The 22,429-nt window shown below is 31.9% G+C and overlaps 1 protein-coding gene and 1 pseudogene across 1 annotated transcript; one reads left to right on the top strand and one right to left on the bottom strand.

The window, feature by feature from the left end:
- Window positions 1-1,446: 1,446 nt before the first annotated feature.
- On the top strand, window positions 1,447-11,590 carry LOC145098349 (ent-kaurene synthase 1, chloroplastic-like). Its single transcript, XM_079035986.1, has 14 exons — window positions 1,447-1,561; window positions 1,751-1,788; window positions 1,904-2,189; window positions 2,265-2,445; window positions 8,770-8,981; window positions 9,058-9,178; window positions 9,362-9,459; window positions 9,556-9,755; window positions 9,836-9,948; window positions 10,035-10,133; window positions 10,216-10,431; window positions 10,516-10,657; window positions 10,778-11,023; window positions 11,279-11,590. Exons 1-14 carry the CDS (start codon window positions 1,447-1,449, stop codon window positions 11,588-11,590), a joined length of 2,379 nt encoding a protein of 792 aa, XP_078892112.1.
- Window positions 11,591-12,051: 461 nt separating this feature from the next.
- Window positions 12,052-12,780, bottom strand: LOC145098350 (uncharacterized; annotated as a pseudogene).
- Between the last annotated feature and the right edge of the window lie 9,649 nt (window positions 12,781-22,429).

Genomic DNA, 22,429 nt, shown 5'->3' on the forward strand with positions numbered 1-22,429 from the left:
AACTCCTAAATCAAACATATACTACAATTTATTTAGGCCCACTCTCATTGATTTTTTTTAGAGTAAATTACACGAATGATCCCTATGGTTTGGGGTAATTTGCGCGTTTGGTCCCTAACTTATTTTTTTAACTCGGAAGGTCTCTAATGTTTGTTTTTGTTACGCGCTTGGTCCCTATTGTTTGTTTTTGTTACATGCTTGGTCCCTGTCTTACCTAAAAAGACTATTATTTAAATAGAGAAAAATGGTGGGATAGGTAAGGTAAAGTGATGGGGGTGGAGTTGGGGGTGTGCTTATTTAAAAAAAAATAAAAAATCAAGGGAAAAATAGTATTTTTAGGTAAAATAGGGACCAAACACGTAACAAAAAGAAACAGTAGGGACCTTCCGAGTTAAAAAAATAAGTTAGGGACCAAGCGCGCAAATTACCCTAAACCATAGGGACCATTCGTGTAATTTACTCTTTTTTTTATTATTTAAATACTCAACCGAACGGTAACCAATCTTAAAAAAATATATAACTAATATACCGACCGTCCTAATTTAATTACAACTTTTTTGGTTAATAAAATTAGAGTCTAATATTCTCCGAATAGAATATCACATATAACCTTTTGCTCGTCTGCATTAATACGGGAAAAAAAAAACAATACATTCTACTCGTAATGTGGATCATAGGATTGGAACCTATTTTCTTCGATGTTAGTTAGAGAATCTAATAACCTGATAATAATTAATCATAATGCACAAACTCAGTCTTAGCTCTATGTGCAATTGTGCATTGTCCCCCAATTTTGAAGCTTAATTGTAATTTCGTTACCTAACATGGTTTTCAATTCATTATCATACACTTCAATTGTTATGTTTATAATTAACCAATTCATTGACATTGATCTTAATATCGATTTATCAGTTAATGTTATTTTGGAGAATATGTTGTCTAATATTATAATAACATTTGTATTATTATGTCTAGGGGACAAAAAAAGAAAAAAAAAATCAAATCTTGAAATTTGAAGGGCCCGTTTTTTTGTGTTTGCCCCGGCCTCACTTGGTTTCAACCGGCCTAGCTCCCAAGGATTCGGTTGATAGGTATATTACGACACCAGTATGCCGTTGGCAAATTGGTAAATATAATGAGATGGAGTGGCATATGCATATAGCTGACCATGTGGCCAATTAATTTAAATTAGATCGTATCGGAGGTATTCTTTCACCCTATTATATATTGATCAGTCTTCATTATGTATGAAAAACCATGCATGGGAATTGCAACTTGTTTGTAATATAATCACCTTCTTCTATGCCTCTCTGATCTTTCAACGTCTCTCAATAATCTTCAGGTAACTTCTCTACGACTTGAACAAATAAAATACTTATAACTGGAACATGCAAATGATCGACTTTCTTAATTAAAATTAGGGAATCGTTTCTCAAGGAAACATCAATGAATATCACACAGATGACATCAGTCATGGTAGTCTCTTCATCACCCGTATCACGTAGGCCATGGGTGGTTGGTTGTTGCATGCAGCAATACAGTTCATCGCCTCTTCGTAAAGGTACGTAAGTTGAGCAATTACTTATTGACTATAGAGTAGAGAGTAAAAATTTAAACATTTTGTTTCCTAATCCGACGACATCTTGAAATCTTGTACTTCCTTATCCTTAAACTAAAAATCTTTTTGAATTTAATAGATAGAGATTCTTGACATGCTGAATGAATCTGATAATCTATTAATTATTTGCAGTTACTTCACATTCTCAACAAGCTAATCCTTCTGTTATGGTATGAATTATGATCACTCACTGCGTTCAGTTCCCATGCATGCATGTTCTTTGATTTGTTTGAAATATAAAAAACTGGAGTATTATATATCTACAAATTAATTATATATATGCAGAACCTCGATATGACCAAAGAACGAATCCGAAAGCTGTTCAGCAATGTGGAAGTTTCTGTTTCTTCATACGACACAGCGTGGGTAGCCATGGTTCCTTCTCCAAACTCTCCCAAATCCCCTTGTTTCCCTGATTGTCTGAACTGGTTAATGGATAATCAGCTTGATGATGGTTCATGGGGTCTTCTTCCTCATCGTTCCCCATTCATTAAAGATACTCTCTCTTCAACATTAGCATGTGTACTTGCATTAAAACGATGGAATGTCGGGAAAGATCAAATTAACAAAGGTATGTGGCTGCATGTGTATGTTCTCTTATGTACTCCAAGAATCCAGATAATGAAACAATCGAATCTTGTTGCAGGTCTACATTATATCGAGTCAAATTTTGCTTCAGCTAATGACAAGAGTCAAGTATCTCCATTTGGATTTGACATTATATTTCCTGGTATGCTTGAGTATGCGAAAGACTTGAACATAAAGCTCCCTTTAAACCGAACAGATTTGAGTGTGATGTTACATGAGAGAGAACTGGAGCTTAGAAGGTACGTATGCCGATTATTATGATGATAACATATACTTGTCCATTATGATGATAACATATACTTGTCCATTATAACATAAAGGATTTTAATTGGAATATATAAACCCTCCTAGGCTGTGTTTGGCGCGCCACAGCTAGCTGATAAGCTAGCTTATTTTTCGAGCTTTTTTATGTTGTCGTGTTTGGTAAGCCAAAAAGTAGCTTATAAGCTAGCGTTTTGAAAAGCTACTTAGACTAGCTTTTTAGGAGCTTTTTAAAAAATTTCCAAATACACCCCTTAATTAATTATACAAATACATATTCTTACATGTCCTTTTATGTAAATTTATATATTTCAGCTAGCTTTTCAGCTAGTTTTACCAATCGTTATTTTTTATCAGCTAGCTTTTCAGCTATCAGCTAACTTTTTATTTAACAGCTAGCTTTTCAGCAATCAGCTAGCTTTTCAGCTAACAGCTAGTTTTTCAGCTAGTCCGCCAAACATAACCCTAATTAGACAACAAGTTGATAATGCACAAATTGAACTTTTGAATATTTTTCATGCATAACCTTTTACTTATATAATTTTTTTTTTGTTTATATATCCTGTTCTTAGGTGTTGTTTATTTTTTTAAAACAAAAATCCATAAAGTCTGCGGACCACCTCTGCAACCCTCTGCAGTAGAAGTGGTGGATCAAACAGTTGCAGACTGTAATAAGAAACGTGTTTGTTTTTTTAACATCTGCATACAACATATATTAAAAAATTAAAATAAAATGATTTTATAATCCGAAAATAGTTTTTTAATACCAAAAATTTAATAATGTATGACATTTCGGCAATAATTTGTGATACTTCACAAAAAATAATGATATTTTAACAAAAAAATAAAGATATTTTAACATAAAATAATGATATTTAATCAACAAATTATTATTATTCAATATAAAAGAAAAAGAAAAAAAAATTCAACAAGAATAAACAAAAAAACGAAAAAAATGTGAAATAAGATTTCAACAATATATAATCAATATTTTAACAAGAAAAAAAAGATGTTGAAAAAGGTAGAAAAAGACAAAACGAGTGTTGCGCCAAGAAAAACACGCGCAAAAGTTTTTTAATCCGAATACTTCTGAAAAACAAACAGCTGCGAGATGAATATACTATTAGATAAGTTAATGTATACAAACATCTTAGTTTTTATTAGAACTATATAACTAAATTCATTTTAAAATATTATATCATAATTATTTGGTTATTAATATCTTTAAACTAATACCGATAGTGAATATACTATTAGATATGTTAATGTATTACATATGTATAATTTATAACTTTTTAAGTTGATACAGAAATATGAGCATAGTAAATAAATTATGAGTTACAAATTTTAATGTATATACTTGAAGACGAGAGGGGGTTTATAAGCAAATTAAAATGATAGATTTTTTATATAGTGGGTAGAAATGATTTGTATATAATAGTTTTTCCCCCATAAATAAAATTTTATGTTTTATAAAGTTATATAATATAATATTTTAAAATATAAATTTTTGTATGTAGAGAAAAATGTTCCGTACTTTCTTAGTAACATCTTCATTGTTATACCGATACAATCTGTTTTGGTGGTACATATGTAATTTGTGACTTATTAGGTTGGAGGGAGTGGCCTCGCCACTCCTCTCGCCAAGTACTCGTTTGCCTCGCTATAGACCATCTCTTACCTCTCGTTAGGATGCACTCCAAGAAACAGTCGCTGCGGGCATAGAGAGAAAAAGAAAAGAGATTGAGTAAGGAAAGAGAGCTTTTGATTAAATGTGATTGGCTGATTTTTTTTTGGGGAATAATCTCCTGCTTTACGAAATGCATGGCCATCACTTTGTGAAAAACATTATTATATTTATTTTGTTTTGAATAAAGAGTTCCAATAAATTATATTTATTTAAATAAGAACTATCAATACATTAGTTTGTTAATTACCTTTTAGAAGCACTTAAATAATAACAAACATAATTTATTTAAGTTTGAGTTTTAAAAAAAATATATAATTTATTTAATATGAAATATGTATTTTAAAAAATATATTTTATTAAAGTTTGAAAAAGAAAAAAAATCAATGGGTGTTAAGAATGCTATCACTCCTTATGAAATGCTAAAGAAAAGTTGCTAATGAGGTGACAGCAAAAAAGATGACATGACAGCAAAAAAATTGATGTGGTAGTGTGCTAGAAGTGTTACCACTCCTTTAAGCCTTTATGAATCTTTCACTACTTAAATGGTTGGTTTATGTGAACTATTTTCTCATTGTATAATCAACTACTATTATTTAACTATTTATGTATCTATTATAACATTATATTTTTATATTCATTTCTATAAATATTTATATATTGTCCTCTTGATTATATTTTATATTCAAAAAATTTAATATTGTTTTACTAATTTATCTTCTTTATTGAATGTGAAAAATAAAAGATATTAATTTGATAAAATTATTAATTAAAAAATATTTGGCAATGAGGTTGAAGAGGCAAAAATAGCATGTATTAAAAAAAAAAAGCAAATATAATATTTTTATCATTTTTTTTTCGCTATTGCTTTCAAGAAAACATATTCAGTAATGATTTTTAGTTTGAATAATTTATAATAAAAAATTATCAAAATATATTCAGCATGAAAATTATTTTAAATGTACAAATTACTCCCTGTAAGAGTTTCATCTATTGAAAAATAATATTGATTCTTTATTACATATATTTATAATAAACTTAAATGAACCAAGTAACAATAAAGTGTAAATTAAAAAGAATATTGTGGGCCATACTTTTGTGTTGAGAGGGTTCTAAGACCTGGAGACTTCCTGCCGACTTGAAGATTTTTTCTAACAGCCGCCGGCATGGAGATTGACTTGGTTTATTGCAAAAAATAATGGTTATTCGCGATTTTCTTTGTATAAATTACCAAAATCTTTGGACAAATTTACAATAAAGTTCTTTTTTTAAATCTATAAATTACTGAAATTTTATTTAACTTTCAAAATATTTACATTTTGATATATAAGTTTTTTAATCAATCCTTGTAATACGCACATAATCTACTTATAATACGCACATAATCTGTTGTCTTCATCATTATTGCTCTCTTTACTTATTATCTTTTAACTTTAAATGCCAAATTCGTATTTATTAAATTTAACTTCTTATATCTAAGTGAAAGTGAAAAGTCTCCACTTGGATTTCACTTCATGCTATTTAATTTGCTAAACATTGAACATTATACAATTACCAAAAAAGATTCATTTCCTTTTTGAAATATTAAATATGTAACATTGAGAACCAATATAAGAATCTAAAAGAGTGACCAAAGGTCCAAAACAGATATTGGGTCAACCCAATGCATATATTCAAATATTAGGTCAAACCAAAGCATTTTTCATTTTTTCTCCAACTGTGCAGCATATTTCACTTTGTTGTAGTAAAAAATAAATATTAAAATTATTGTTCATCGGTGGTGCTGTACAACTTTGGAAGGGTATGCAAATGGATAGCCTTGATTAGTTACTAGAACTACCGATTTTATTCTAAAAAAATATTATATATATATATATATATATATATATATATATATATATATATATATATATATATATATATATATATATATATGGAAATCTTCAGAAAAGTCCCAATATTTACAGAAAAGTTACACCTTAGTCCCAAGATTTTTTTTGAATGAAAAAGTCCCGAAAACCGGCAAAAATTTGCAGTTTGACCCTTTTTGACCGGTTGAAACCGGTACCAAATAAATTTGGGACTATTTCGTAAACTAATCCAAAATATTGGGACTTTTCTGTAAACAAAAAATATTATGACTTTTCTGTAAACAAAAATATTATGACTTTTCTACAAACAAAACTCTTATTATTATTATTATTATTATTATTATTATTATTATTATTATTATTATTATTATTAAAAATATAAATAATAATACTTTTTTTGAACTTGTTATTAATAATATTGTAACTAATACACATAAATATATTTAAATGAAAAAAAATAATATTAATGACATTGTTTAAGGGTGGAGGTGGAGGAGATGTTGATGTCTTTAGCATTGAAATCATGAATGTTTGTCTGTATATTTTTACTTTGATATTCTATTCGGAGAATATTAGACTCAAATTTTATTAACCAAAAAAGTTGTAAAAATATACAGGCAAACATTCATGATTTCAATGCTAAAAGCATCAACATCTCCTCCACCTCCACCCTTAAACAATGTCATTAATATTATTTTTTTCATTTAAATGCATTTATATGTATTAGTAACAATATTATTAATAACAAGTTCAAAAAAAGTATTCTTATTTATATTTTTAAGAATAATAATAATAATAATAATAATAATAATAATAATAAAGGTTCTGTTTGTAGAAAAGTCCTAATATTTTTGTTCACAGAAAAGTCATAATATTTTTTGTTTACAGAAAAGTCCCAATATTTTGGATTAGTTTACGAAATAGTCCCAAATTAATTTGGTACCGGTTTCAACCAGTCAAAAAGGGTAAAACTGCAAATTTTTGCCGGTTTTCAGGACTTTTCGTTCAAAAAAAAATAATCTTGGGACTAAAGTGTAACTTTTCCGTAAATATTGAGACTTTTCTGAAGATTTCCCTATATATATATATATATATATATATATATATATATATATATATATATATATATATTCAAATGTTTCTACTATCTATTGTGTGCTTGTAGGATTAATTCTGGACCAATTATTTTAGTTATTTTAAGAAAGTAATTAATACCTATTAAATCCTGAAGTTTTAATTAATTCTCATTATATCTTTAACATGTAATATTCATTAATTATTTTCTTAAAATAACTAAAATGATTGGTTCAGAATCAATCATTCATGTACACAATAGATAATTAGAACATAATAACTAATATATATATATATATATATATATATATATATATATATATATATATATAATGAATATACATTACAACCTCACCTAAGCTTATGTACTAAACCCCATGAAAATACATCGTTTTACTATATAAAGATTGCGGTTAGGATTCACGATTAACACTTTAAGATATAGATTCAAGATCGACACAATAGTTTTGATAAGGAAGCGAAAATATTGATTATCTTCGACCTTCGTGATAGTGAAAAAAAGTAATGTTCCCTAGGGTGAAGTAATAAATGATAATGGAGGAAAGAAAACAGAGATGGTAAAACAATAATAGAGGAAAAAAATGCTATCGAGAATGGTATATTTACCAAGTGAAAACCAAACCGGGTATATTTACTAAGTTAAAACAACATATTTTAGAGGTTTAGTAACTAAGCTTAGGTGGGGCTGTAATATATATATATATATATATATATATATATATATATATATATATATATATATATATATATATATATATATATATATATATATATGGATTGCATATCCTTGTAAAATTACATGCATACCCAAATTAAATCCAATCCTAATAAAACGAGAATTCGTCGAGGAAAATGGCAACTATATCTGAGGGAATGGAATTATTTTCATTAATAAAAAAACCAAGGGAAAAAAATAATTTCACAAGTCCTAATCCAGTTGGGTTTTATCTACTAAATTAAAGAAAACCGCAAAGTATTTGAATCTAAGAAAAACACAAACTCTATTATCTATTTAATAATTTTTATCAAACAAACTAGAAACAAGGAAAACAAATCCCAAAAATCAAAACCTAAGTAACCCTAATCGTTGGACACAGTCATACAGTCTTGCCGCTCCAATCGCCGGTCACTTCGGCACAATCCGAAGGTGAGAATCGCCGGCGTTTTCCATCTTGATAATATATACCTTGCTTTAACAAAATGTTGTTTTAAGTCATATATATATATATATATATATATATATATATATATATATATATATATATTAGTAGAAAAGATATATAAATTTATTCATTATATACAAAATTGTTGCCTTAAGTTACATTTTACAAACGACGTGGCTCACCACGACTCAAAAAAGCTTGAGGCTTGACATTACCGCCATGTCACACCTTATGTTATTTAGAACCATAGTATTTCTAGGGTAAATGGTTGGGAAGTGGTGTTGATGTGATGTTAAGGTGATAAAACATTTTGTGTTAAGGTGTTATGGGTACATGAATTTGTATGTAGTTTCTTATTTTTAAGTAATTTGAGTTCTCACTAAAAAGAAAATAATGATCATAACAAATCTCAAGAAAACTATTTGAAAAATAGAATGCATAAAAGTCCTTACTAACAATTCTTCATCATTTGTTGTCATTTATTAGATGTCACTCAAATGAGAAGAAAGCGTACTTGGCATACGTGTCAGAAGGACTCGGAAATTTCCATGACTGGAATATGGTGATGAAGTATCAGATGAAGAATGGTTCTATCTTCAATTCACCCTCAGCAACAGCTGCTGCTCTTATTCATAATCAAAACGATGTTGGTTGTCTTGATTATTTAAGTTCACTCTTGAACAAATTTGGGAATGCAGGTATATATTCCTTTCATAGTCATCCATTTCCTATGCATGAAGCTTACATATTGCTAATATGTTTAAGTGATCTCAGTTCCAACAGTTTACCCTCTTGATTTATACATTCGACTTTACATGGTTGACACACTTGGTAGACTGGGAATCACACGCCATTTTAAGATGGAAATCCAAAATGTTTTAGACGAAACTTACAGGTAATGTTCATAGATACTTGTTGAACCAACTGAGTTCATCTTTTTTAAATTAAAACAATCTGAAACTTTCTTATATATGTAATGTAAAACTCATTTGGTAAACCAATACATCATTTTAATACATTAACTAGAAATGTTCTCTAAATTTCTTAATTGGAAATATAATATTAGCCACAAAAATAGATGTTGGGTGCAGGGGGACATACAAATATTCATGGATGTTGTCACTTGTGCTCTAGCCTTTCGGTTACTAAGGATAAATGGGTATGAAGTCTCATCAGGTATATTTCTTAAAAAATGGAACTTATGGCAAGTAATTTACACTAAATCTACTTGTCTTTTTTTTTTGTTTCATCATCACTTGGCTTGTGTTGTAGATTCATTAGCTAAAATTACTAAAGAGGGGGATTACATGAGTTCATGTAAAGATGGTTTTAAAGATGTATACGCAGCTCTTGAAGTGTTTAAGGCATCACAGATTATATATCAAGAGGAATTGGCTGGTTTGGGAGAACAAAATTCGACTGGTTTCCTTAAAAGGGAAATATCCATTGATTCTAACTGTATTCATAGAGAGGTGTTCTAATATTCCATTTGACAACTTATCTCCCTTTAATTATAATATTCACATATCTGAAATCTTTATAATTAAATCAGGTGGATGATGCACTTAAGCTTCCCTTCAATGGTAGTCTAGAACGCATGTCCACTAGAAGAAATATAGAGCATTACAATGTAGACAACAAAATAATATTGAAAACCACATATAGGTGAGGTCTTATTTGGAATCCTAAAAAAAATTCATATTTTATATTTATCTGACTTCATAATCCTGAATATTGTACTCTAATGACAGTTCATTAAACGTTAGCAATGAAGATTACCTAAGGTTGGCAGTGGAAGATTTTAATGCATGCCAATTTATTTATCGTGAAGAAATAAAAGATCTTGAAAGGTGGGTATCTAAAGCCTTATCATTGATCCTTTTCTTATGTTTCAATATGTTTGTAAATCTTGATGTTATTTTGTGTGGGTAGGTGGGTGGTGGAGTTTAGACTGGACAAGCTCAAGTTTGCTAGGCAAAAGACAGCCTACTGTTACTTCTCTGCTGCTTCAACTTTTCCCTCTCCTGAATTATCAGACGCCAGAATTTCATGGGCCAAAAGTTGTATGCTCACTACAGTGATGGATGACTTCTTTGATGGTGGGGGGTCTATAGATGAACTGGTGAACTTGGTTCAGACAGTTGAGAAGTAAGTATATATAGCATCCTAAATATATGTTTTTTAAATAATCTTGATCCATAGTTATAACTTACATATAATGCTCAACCACAGATGGAATGTAGATGTCCAAAATGATTGTTGTTCAGAGGAAGTTCGCATTCTATTTTTAGCAATTAAAGATACGGCCAGTTCGAATATAGACAAAGCTTTTAAGTGGCAAGAAAGAGACATAACAAGTCATGTTGTTGAAATTGTACGACGAAATCATTTATGGGCATCTCATGAATTTCGTATATATACTTAATTTCTCAGTTTTTCCCACTGAAATTTACAAAACGATGGTATTAATTTAGTTATTTGTTTTATAAAACAGTGGGTGGATGTGGTGAAGAGTATGTTGAGAGAAGCTATATGGGCTAGAGATGGTTCAGTGCCCACAATGACCGAGTATATAGAAAATGGTTTATTATCATTTGCTTTAGGTCCAATTGTGCCTCTGGCTATATACTTTGTGGGGCCAAAATTGTCAGAGGAGATCGTTCAAAGCTCTGAGTATCACAAGTTATTTGAGCTAATGAGCACTTATGGTCGTCTTCTAAATGATATACATACCTTTAAGGTAGATGTTTTCCACTTCATCATCTTGTAAATTTGATTGCACTCATAGTGGCACAAAAGTTGCAACTTTTTGTACCACACATAAAGGTGGGTCATGGACTTGTTATAATCTTTTATGTCTATGATATCTTCGTTATTAACAATATATAGCTCATGAAGGCTTTATCCATCTAGCTAGTCTCCTCTATGAGAACTCTAAAGATGTGAAAAATACTACTACTAGAACTAACAAGTTGCATGAATGGAATGCATGTAGAGAGAATCGAAGGCGGGGCAACTGAATGCTGTACCATTGTACATGAGTCATAGAAAGAATACTGGGATTGAGGAACAAGAAGCTGTAGAGGAGATTAAGATGCTGATGGAGAATCATAGGAGAGAAATGATGAAATTAGTGTTGGAAACAAAGGGAAGTATTGTTCCGAAAGCTTGCAAAGATGCATTTTGGAGCATGTGCAATGTGGTGAATCTTTTTTATGCAAAAGATGACGGGTACACTGGAAACGCAATCCTTGATGTTGTCAAGGAAATCATCTACGATCCGGTACACCACCGGTCAATGCTCTAAGAATAAAAATAACACAAAATGTATCATGTGTTTCTTTTGTGATTCTTTTCATCTTATTTAATCGTTTGAATATATTTCTTTTTGTTTCTCGATTTTCTTCCACATAAGAGTTTCGCACAAAACTTATTTTTTTATGGTTGAGTTGTTTTTAAAAATTATGAAAGAAATACGCCTTATTAGTTATTACCTATGAAATATTACCAACAAAAACAGAGCAAATGTCATTGTAGCACAGTAAACTTTTATTATTTGCACGATTTGGTTACTAATGTTTTTTTTTTGCACAAAAGGTCTCTAAAGTATAATTTTATCTGGTAAATAGGGGAATTATCCAATTTGATTCTAGTTTCATCGGTTATACTTAGTCTATGTGGCCTTTTCTATTTTTTTTTATAAAAAATTAAAACATGGTTTTTCTCTTTTCTCTTAAATATTGAAACGTTTCATCGGTTATACTTAGTCTATCTGTCCAAACACAATCCGACATGTGCTTTATATACACCCCCCTTTTTTCCCCTTCACATCTTCTATATAATTCCCAATATAAAACTACACCCTCGACTTATATGTCATCAATTTCATCGACCTACTAGACTTCTCATCCCACACGATGGTGAGGATTTCATCTTCTTCCCCTTTTCTCCATCCAACACGTAATTGATGTCATAAGTCCTCCGATTTTTCTTTTTGTCGTGTAGGGTTTGAGGAAATAGTAGGGCGTACCTTTGACGGAGACAATTTTTTCAATGGGATGAGTTCATTGAATGTCGGCATGATATGAGATATCAAAATTTTTATTTTTTGTGAGAAGGCATCGTCAATGTAGTGGTCTCCAAAATTCAAGTTCGTGTTTTGGGCCAAATTCATTGGCATTGCTTTGTTTAAGGATTTTGCTTCCATTTTTACTCGAAGTTTGACTTTCCGACGAGTAAATAGGATTAGTTTAAGATCTCTAGGAAACCCTTATTCAGGTGAGAAATTGAATTGACTTCATGAGAATTATGATTAACTGAGGAAGAAATGAATAAGGAGATTGACCTTGTTTTCCATCAAAATTGTGGTATGTAAAGGTAATATGAGGTGATTTGTAATCTTTTTCATATTTTGTGGCTATGGTTGCTATCACAAAAATCTGATGAATTAGAGCTATCTTGAGATTGAGAATTGGGAAAAAGTACCAAGAACACCATCCCTAGATGGGTGGATGACAGTGGTGGGAGGCTGACGATGTTAGTGGTGATAGGAGTTAGATTTGGCTGACATGTAGGGTTTCATTTATTAGGAAGGGTAGACATGGTGATGACGTGGCCAACTTCCCCTACTCATCATAGTGCCAAGTCACCAAGTTCACATGTTGACCGATTGAAATCGAGCAAAGTGGTGTAATTATTGATACGTTTGATATGTTTTATATGAGTTAAATGGTCTATTGTGCAAAAACAAAAATTAGTGACCAAATCAGACAAATAACAAAAGTTTATTGTGTTACAGTAACATTTTCCTATGTAAAAAAATATGTATGACTAATCAATAGAATTCTGATAAAAAAACCCTAAATTGTTATCGACAAATCACCAATAGTATTCGTAGAGAATTTACCAACAGATTACTGACCTATTAATTTAAAAAGAAATTACATTTTTCTTGATAATTTGTTGGAATTAGTTTTCAAATTATTTTATTTTTCTTCATATTATTATTATTATTATTATTATTATTATTATTATTATTATTATTATAGTATTAGTCCTTATGATTTTGTTAGATTTGTAGTTTTAGTCTCTAAGTTCAAAAGTTGATAAGTTGCACATGTAACATCCCAAAAACTAGAAGGTAAAAATTTCAATTTTAATTCATTTTAAAGCATCCAGTAACCATATCAAAACAACCAAAAGTGTATCATAGTGAAATAATATCAGAGTACAAATCCCAAAATCACATAATGCGGAAAACATGGGCAGATGCGGTTCGATCAAGTCGGGCCTCTCCTTTTGGACTGGAAGTACCTGAAACATAAACTGAAAACCGTAAGCACAAAACTTAGTGAGCTCCCCTAAAATACCACATACCATACATACATAACAAACAAGCATATATGAGTGCTTGCAATCCCCTTTGGTCTATTTTAACCGTATACAATCAGTCATATCTAGGTGCATGCAATTAGGGCTGTTCACTAATTGGATAAAACTGAATTGTCCAATTGGACAATTTGGATTGGACTATTTGGTTCGGATATTCGGATTTTTGGATTGGTTCTCAACAAAATCAAATTATTATTTTGGATTTCGGATTGGTTTTGCTTTATAAAATAAGAACCGAATAGTCCAAAAAAACCGAATAAATATTTATTATTTATTTATTTATAATATATATATATATATATATATAGTTATTTATTAATTTTGTAATTTATTTTTTCAAATAGGTTCAAAATGTTTCACCTGATAAAAAAAACATTAATATGCATTTTCTTTCAAAAGTTTTCTATCTATAAAATATTTAACTATAATATATCTTTTTAGTAGTTGTTTATAAATTTCAAATCACAACTAAATAATTTATTTTCGTTTATTGTGTAAAGTTGGATAATATTATAATTATATGTCGTTTTAAAATATTTTGGTTTTGAAAACCGAATCATAAAAACTGATCCAACCGAATTGTAATCGGATCGGATCGGATCGGATTTGAATATAGTTTGGACTATTCGGATCCATGTTTTGAAAACCGAAATCAATTTGGATTCACTTGATTGGATCAGATCAAACCGATCCATCCAAACGAACACCCCTACTTGCAATCCCCTTCAGTCTATTTCAACCAATATCCGGTCTATTTCACCCCTACCACTACCACATAATATCATAATAAAAGAATCACAGAGTCATCAAACAAATACAAACATAACTGACAATTCTCACGAATATAATCATCATAGTACATCATAAACTAGTGGGTCGACATTGGTGTCTTCGACCCATAGATACAATGAAGGAAACTCACCTGAGACTGAAGGTATCAAATCACACTCGAGCTGCTGACTCGCAAATTCTCTCAATCTCTAGAAGAAAAATCATGGTGACAAAGTCTGGATCTACAAGCTCCAATACAACCAACACTTCTACAATGAGTTCCTTCTATTCCAAGGTGCACCAAGAACACTCCAAAGCACTTAAAAACACCTTCTTTTTAATCACAAGGCTCAAACTAAGGTTAGGGTTTCAAGAGAGGGTGTTGGAGAGGTGGAGGCTAAGAATGAAATGGGTATAAGGGAGTTAAGGAGTTTAAATAAGGCTCAAATCAAGAAAATAGGGTTTGGGTACTGATCGTATATGCCCAACATAATCAATTTACGCCCAACATACTAGGGATGTGCTAGTACGCCCAACGTACGCAGCTCAACCCAAAACCGCCCTAACATCAAACAGTCATAACTTCTTCGTTTCAACTACGATTTCAATTATCTTTATATCCATGGAAAGGTGTTGAGAAGCTCTACAACCCTATCAACTCTCATTTTCCTTAAAACTTACCGAACTTAAATCCAAAATTCATAAAAGGCTCGAACTATCACTTAACAATTATACCCTTGGGCTCCAAAGCACCAAACGAACTCTCGGGTCACCTAATCTACCATACCCACATCCAAAGTGGTCTAAATATCTCTTTTCCCCAAGGCACAAAGCCTTATGATAACTGGTCTTCGCATCACGACCCCAGATTATGAAACGATTCGAAACAGGGTGTTACAGCACCCATGTTGTTTTAAAAAATTACAGTTTATGTCCTTTTATCCATATAAAAAGACTACTTTGCCCTTTCTTATAAAAAGACTATCCATATAAAAAGACTACTTTGCCCTTTCTTATACATTTTTTTAAACTTTTTTGTTTATTAACAACAAAAAAGAATAAAGAATGTGGATCCAACCACCCTTATCCCTTACCTCTACCCCACACCACTCACATCAACCCTATTATATCTTTCATATCTCGTCGACATCACCCACAACCTGTAACCTCCACCTCCTCCATTACGTGTAATGTTTTCTCTCATTCACCATCGACCTCATTCGCTTCTACCACCAACACCACACTTAAACCACTACCTCCCTCCATTAATTTCCTCACTGATGCTCACACCACCAATGACCAAAACTATAATGTCGTAAATTTAGGCTACATATAATAAGTAATAATTATTAAAATTAAATCCTTGATTCGGATAATCTATAGTCGTGTGCACTGCAGACTATATAATACAAGTTTCGTATTAAGGAAAAATACAAAGAATGTATGATGTTAAAAGGTACGAAGATAATGGTTGAATTTTGGATAAAGTCACCAAAATGAAAGTCGTAGTACTCTTTAAGTTATGAATTTTGGTCAAATGAACACTAAAATCGGAGTATGTACGAGAAAATTATGATTTTTGCAAAATCGTTAAAACTTATAAAAATAGGGACGAAAAATAAATTCAGAATTAGTTGATGGAGTCTAAAGGAATGTTCTAGATCTCATCGATAGCTACATGTGGAAAAAAAGAACGTAAAAAATGAAGTCCGTATGAAGAAGTTATGGAATTTACAAAATCTACGATTTGTGCCCCGCGTAACACGCCAGGTGCGCACCGGGTGCGCGACTCGCACTTCTAGAAGGTAAAAACGCAGACCATAAAGAGTCCGACACGTAGCACAAAGTGGCTGTGAGACGTAGCCTTAAAATGTGCGACGTGCACCCCTTTTGCACGCCGTGCACCCCAAAAATGTCTATAAATATGTTGTAATGACCCATTTCATTCCTCACACCTCTTCCATTCATTCTTCTTGAGTTTCTCTCGATTTTGACCCATTTTCCCTTAGTTTTAGCCTTTGGAAAAACCCTGCGATTCGTGAAATAGTAGTAGCTAACAAGTAGAAGCTCTGCCAATGCATTCCTAACTTTTGTTAGGAAAATCTTTGTAAGTTAAGCTACACTCTATCTCTTTACATGCAACTTATATTTAAATTCATAATTCGTTAGTATGAACCTATAAATAAGATTTATCAGTAATTCCATGTTGTTATACTGATTGATCTACTTACAGGGATGATTTCTAGGCTAGATTTAATGAGGTGTTTAAAGTGAGATTTCCAAACAATATAGTCTATATACAAAACAAACCCTACCTCCGATATGATCCTACCTGGTTATCCCTTATCAACTATAGATCAGCAGACATTGGGATTATTGCAAAATCTAGAGTATAATTATTATAGTCTCCAGGATCATGAAAATAGACTAAGATTTAGCATTATGTACATCCAGGTCTTTTGAAAAGGTGTTGAGTCGAAGAGCTTCCCTAATCTCCAGGCATCATTGTTATCTACTGAGTGCATAGTTACTTTCATCTTACACATAGATATGAAGTATCAAGATAATTTCATGCTTTATGTGCTTATTATTTGTGCTGAAAATGTTATGTGTTAGATAAAATAATATAAGATGACATTTAAATTGATTTAATCATATAAGTATTATATACTTATAAATATGTGTTGGGTAGTGATAAGGGATGGTAGATAGGAGATGATAGATAAGTGATGGTAGATAGGTAAATATAAGTAGGTGATGATAAATAGGAGATGACTTGGAGATGCACCGACCTTGAATTGCGATGTTGCGATGTAGTCATCTACCAGAGTATAGATGACGGCCGTTGACTAATCTAATTAAACAAGTAATGTGGAAACACTGGCATGCTCTGTAGGTGATGAATTACGAGTTCAGGCGATGTAGCAAATACGTATTCATGTGATGATACTCTAACCCTTATTGGACACGTATTGGGGGAGTTTTTCCGAAATAGTATTGTCGATGCGATGTAGGCGATGATCCTTAGGAAAAATCCTTAGCAATAAGCATATAAGGAAATGTAATGTAGGAAATGATAGGTAAAATGATGTAGGTGATGACCCTTAGGATAATCCGTTAAAGAATAATAAATAAGAAAACAAAGATGGGTAATTGGGTTAATTGTTTTTTTGATGATTAAACACATTAACTATATTATTGTGGTTTGAAAATCCAATGACTCACCAGGTTACTCAACCCGACCCACTCAACTTCTTTGTATCACAGGTAGCAGTATAAAGTTGCATGCATGATGAGAGATTCAAGGAGATGTAGTCTGTTAGTCTAAGATAATTCAAGGCTCGTTTATGCTTATGTTTCTATATTGACGATAACATCCCAAGTTTTTATAAATAAAACACATTTCTTCGAAAATGTTTTAATAAATTATTATCATGATTTTGGGACCAATTCCGCATAATCAATCTTTTCTAAAGGAATACTCTGATTTAATAAACATAAACAAATCAGTATTTCCTGGCCGTAAAAATGAGATGTCACAAAAACCATAATACTCCTCGTCGACTTGAACCCAAAAATCCTAACCTCTCTGTTCACAAACTCTATCGATCCATAAAATGATTCAACAACAAAACATTGCCTCCGTCCATTTCTTTCATTGCCAATACTCATCCAAAATCACTTATGGGTTACTCTATGTGATGATTGATAACAAAATTGATGATGATAAATTTTATCAGATGTTTTAGAATTTGATTGGGGTAAAGATAAAGATCTACATGATCGATTTTGATTGGATTCCTGCCACCACATTTTATCAGATGTTTTAGAATTTGATTGGGTTACTCTATATATATATATATATATATATATATATATATATATATATATATATATAGAGAGAGAGAGAGAGAGAGAATTTGATTGGGGTAAAGATAAAGATCTACATGATCGATTTTGATTGGATTCCTGCCACCACATTTTATCAGATGTTTTAGAATTTGATTGGGGTAAAGATAAAGATCTACAAAATTGATGATGATAAATTTTATCAGATGTTTTAGAATTTGATTGGGTTACTATATATATATATATATATATATATATATATATATATATATATATATATATATATATATATATATATATATATATAGGGAAAAGTGAATATACCCTTAAGGGTATATAAGCTTAGGTACCCAAACTCATAATAATACGTCGTTTTGTTTGATATATTCATTATAATATTGTTAAACTTCAATCCTTAACTTGATTTATATTCAATATTTTTAAATTTTCACTACTATCTTCCTCTTACACCACATCTTTTTGTCGAACACTTAATAGGCTATATATATTATTGTTGAAAATGACAATTATGTAAGAGGAAGATAAATATGAAATTTATAAAAATCTTTGAAGTAATTCAAGTTAGAAGTTGAATTATAGGAACATTAGACAATTACAATGTCTATATATGATACAAAACGATGTAGTATAGTGAGTTTGGGTACCTAAGCTTATATACCCTTAAGGGTATATTCACTTTTCCCATATATATATGTTCAAATGTTTCTAGCAACTATTGTGTGCATGAATGCACCGATAGGAATTTAGGGAATAATTAAATTAATAACGTAACGACCAAAAATTTCCAACCAATTTAAAACATTTTAATCCATTCCAAAAATCATTAAGTTAATACAACTTGTTTTCAAAACAGTTTTAAACGTCAGAGTATCCCCAGAACCACATCACAAAATCATGAAATATGAGGAGCGGTACGATCACACCTTTGCCTTGCCACGATCACCTAGAGTACCTAAAACAATAAACCAAAACCGTAAGCTTGAAAGCTTAGTGAGTTCCCCTAAAATACCCATACACACATAACCATACACATACATCAATAAACAGCATACTATGGGTCCAATCAACCACCGGGTTGGAATACCCCAGGCCATCAACCATCGGGTTGGAATGCCCACACACCTATACATACAATAACTACTATGGTTCCAATCATCCCTCGGGATGGAATACCCCAGGCCCATAACCATCGGGTTGGAATGCCCACATACTAGCAAACATGTGCATTTATCAAATAATTACATAACAGTCTACTGAAACAATATACTAGGGCCCTATCATCCTACCGGGATGGAATACCCTCTACAACTATTCAAACATGCACTCATATCACATGTAATCTCTTACCAGCACACAGACAGTCCGACCAGCTACAGGGCACTAAGCATAACCACATCCAGTCTACCAGGATGCCAATCTAACCAACCATACTAGCATATAGTCATCCATTTTAGCAGAATACCATACTAACATATCACAACGCAATTACTCAAATAAAAATTCAAAGGGCCGGCCTTGGTGCCTTAGACCCTTGGTGGTATCTAAAAATCCCCGTACTACTGCTCCTCTAGCTCCCCGAACTATCAATGCCACAATAATACTTAGCCCAAAATACAATATCCTTCTAAGGGTAAATTTACCAATTTACCCTTAACCCAATCTGGTCCATGACTAAGGCCCAAAACCAAAATATGAAAGGCCCAACACTAGGTAAGCTTCTCAATCCCACTAGTGACCCACTAATGGCCCAATTTGCTACATTGGGCCCAATCCCCTAATGGGCCTCACCCTAAGCCCAAAATATATTCCTTGGTCCATATGATATGATTTCTGATGGCCCACTAAGGCCCAAGTACCCAAACATGCCCCAAACCACGGCCCAAAAACTCATGATCCATACAGACAGAGTACGCGAGGCGTTCCCCGATGTACGCTAAGCGTATGGGCAAAATGATGAGTATGCTGGGCGTACCTGCACGTACGCTCAGCATAATGCCCCTGTTAAGTCCTTTTTCCATTAAGTGCTTATTACTCCATTTCAGGGGCTCCAAACTCAGATCCAGGTCCTCTTTCATGCCTTATTCCATAAAGTCACTGACTTGGTGACTTTACTTGGCCCCAAACAACTCAAACTCCAAAAATGATCATCTACTTTCATGAAAATGTTCCTATCACTTGCATGGCTCTGTTGGATATAGTGTCTAAGTCCATAACTTTATTTGGTATGTACTTGACCCGACCCGACAAGGTCCATTTTAGTTGCATGGCATTGCAATACTTTGATAAACTAAATGAGAGAAAGGACACTTGTGATTATTAATATATTATAAGTTCTAATATATTAATAATAGTATTATTTAATTAGTGTCGATCAAGTATTAATTTAGAATTAATTTGGTGATCAAAATGAGACTAATTAAATATATAGGGTTGATTATGACAATCATCTAATCTTTTATGGTGGATTTATGATCCATGGTTTATGGAGTTGGGTTATAACCATTTGGAGCTCCATGTATAGTTCATGGGAGTTACAAACCCATGGATCATTACAAATGAAGAGTCATGACAATTAAGGGCATTCATGTGTAAACCCTAATTGTGACAACACTATAAAAGGAGCCCTATAGCTAGCAAAATCAGACCACTAGTGATTTCTAAGAGGGCATAACCGATTTTGATTGCAAGTGTATTCTCTCAAGTTATTCAAAGTCTTCAAGGAATCCAAGCAATAACAAAGGTATGTACTTCTACTAGTTTTATATTACATGTTCCCCATGTCATGCTAGTTAGGAAGTAAACCTTGGAAAAATCAAATTTTCATGTGTATTAGAGAAAACATAGATTCAAGGTTTCTAGGGTTGCATGTACACCATAGGAGTGTTAGAATGCTCAAAACCCATCAATGGTATCAAAGAAAATCGATCAGTGGTACCATAAGAGTGTTAGAATGCACTCTGACACATTAACTCGTCGAGTCCATGGAGGAATCGACGAGTCCATGACCAAACTCATCCTACTCGTCGATTAGGTTCTTACACTCGACGAGTAGGAGCCCGAAAATGAAACTTTTCGACTTTTGCTGCTGGAAATGGACTAGAAACATTACCCTAAACTGTTTTGGTGTTTTAAAACTTATTTTAGATGGTGTAATGTTTATGCTAATCCATTTACAATGTCTAATATCAAAATTCCATGATTTATATGTGTTAATATGATTCTTGTAATTTTGATGTGAATGTTCATGTTCTTATGAGTTTTAGAAGATCATAGGAATTATGTGTTATTTTCTTGTAGTGTAATTCTTGATCTTAATGGCTAATGATGGAATCTATAACTTGTCCTCAAGTTATGGATAGCCAAAAGTCACTTCTTTAAAAGTGTCATTAATGAATAAGAGGTTACATAAAATGAAGAGTCTTCATTTTTATGGACCATTAAACTAATAAGTTACAAGTTGAAGAGTCTTGAAATAGTTTCAAATCTTGCCCTCAAGTTTGGAATTTGTAAAGTCTCACACATTAATAATTTAATTCCAAAATAGATCCTTGGAATAATAATAGTTTAAAATTCAACCCTTATACTTCTTAATATTAAAAGTTTAATCATTATATATATGTATAAGAATAAGTCAGTCTTACCGCAAGTAGGCCTCATTCACGAAGCTGGTCTATAAGGGGGGATAAGGTTGTTGCCTATAAAATGGCAGCTTAATGGGTGTCCACTCTCACCCACTGCTTCCTTGACTGGTGGAGGGTCGTTAGCCGAACGGGTAGGATAGGACCTTAATCCTCATTAAAAGTATAATGAAATTATAAAGTAACTAAACCTTTATTAATTCCCAATCTTAGTTACTTTAAGAAAATGTGAAATAAGTGCTAACCCATGAAATTACACTTTGCACCTTGCCAAGTCGTTAGTGGAGCGTGTGTGGTTAAACGACACACTAACGATGACTAGTAAGAGTGGCAAAGGGTGACTTAAGTTTTATCATAGATCGGTGGAGCGCGTGTGGTTAACCGGCACATCGATTAGATGTTAAAATTAAGGGTACCAAGTCAATTTGCATGGTTATTCACACCTTGTTTGTGATCCTCGGCATCCCAGTCACAAA

The sequence above is a fragment of the Lactuca serriola genome, chromosome 4, assembly GCF_051521515.1.
Source record: "Lactuca serriola cultivar US96UC23 chromosome 4, Lser_US96UC23_V15, whole genome shotgun sequence".
Classification (NCBI taxonomy): Eukaryota; Viridiplantae; Streptophyta; class Magnoliopsida; order Asterales; family Asteraceae; genus Lactuca; species Lactuca serriola.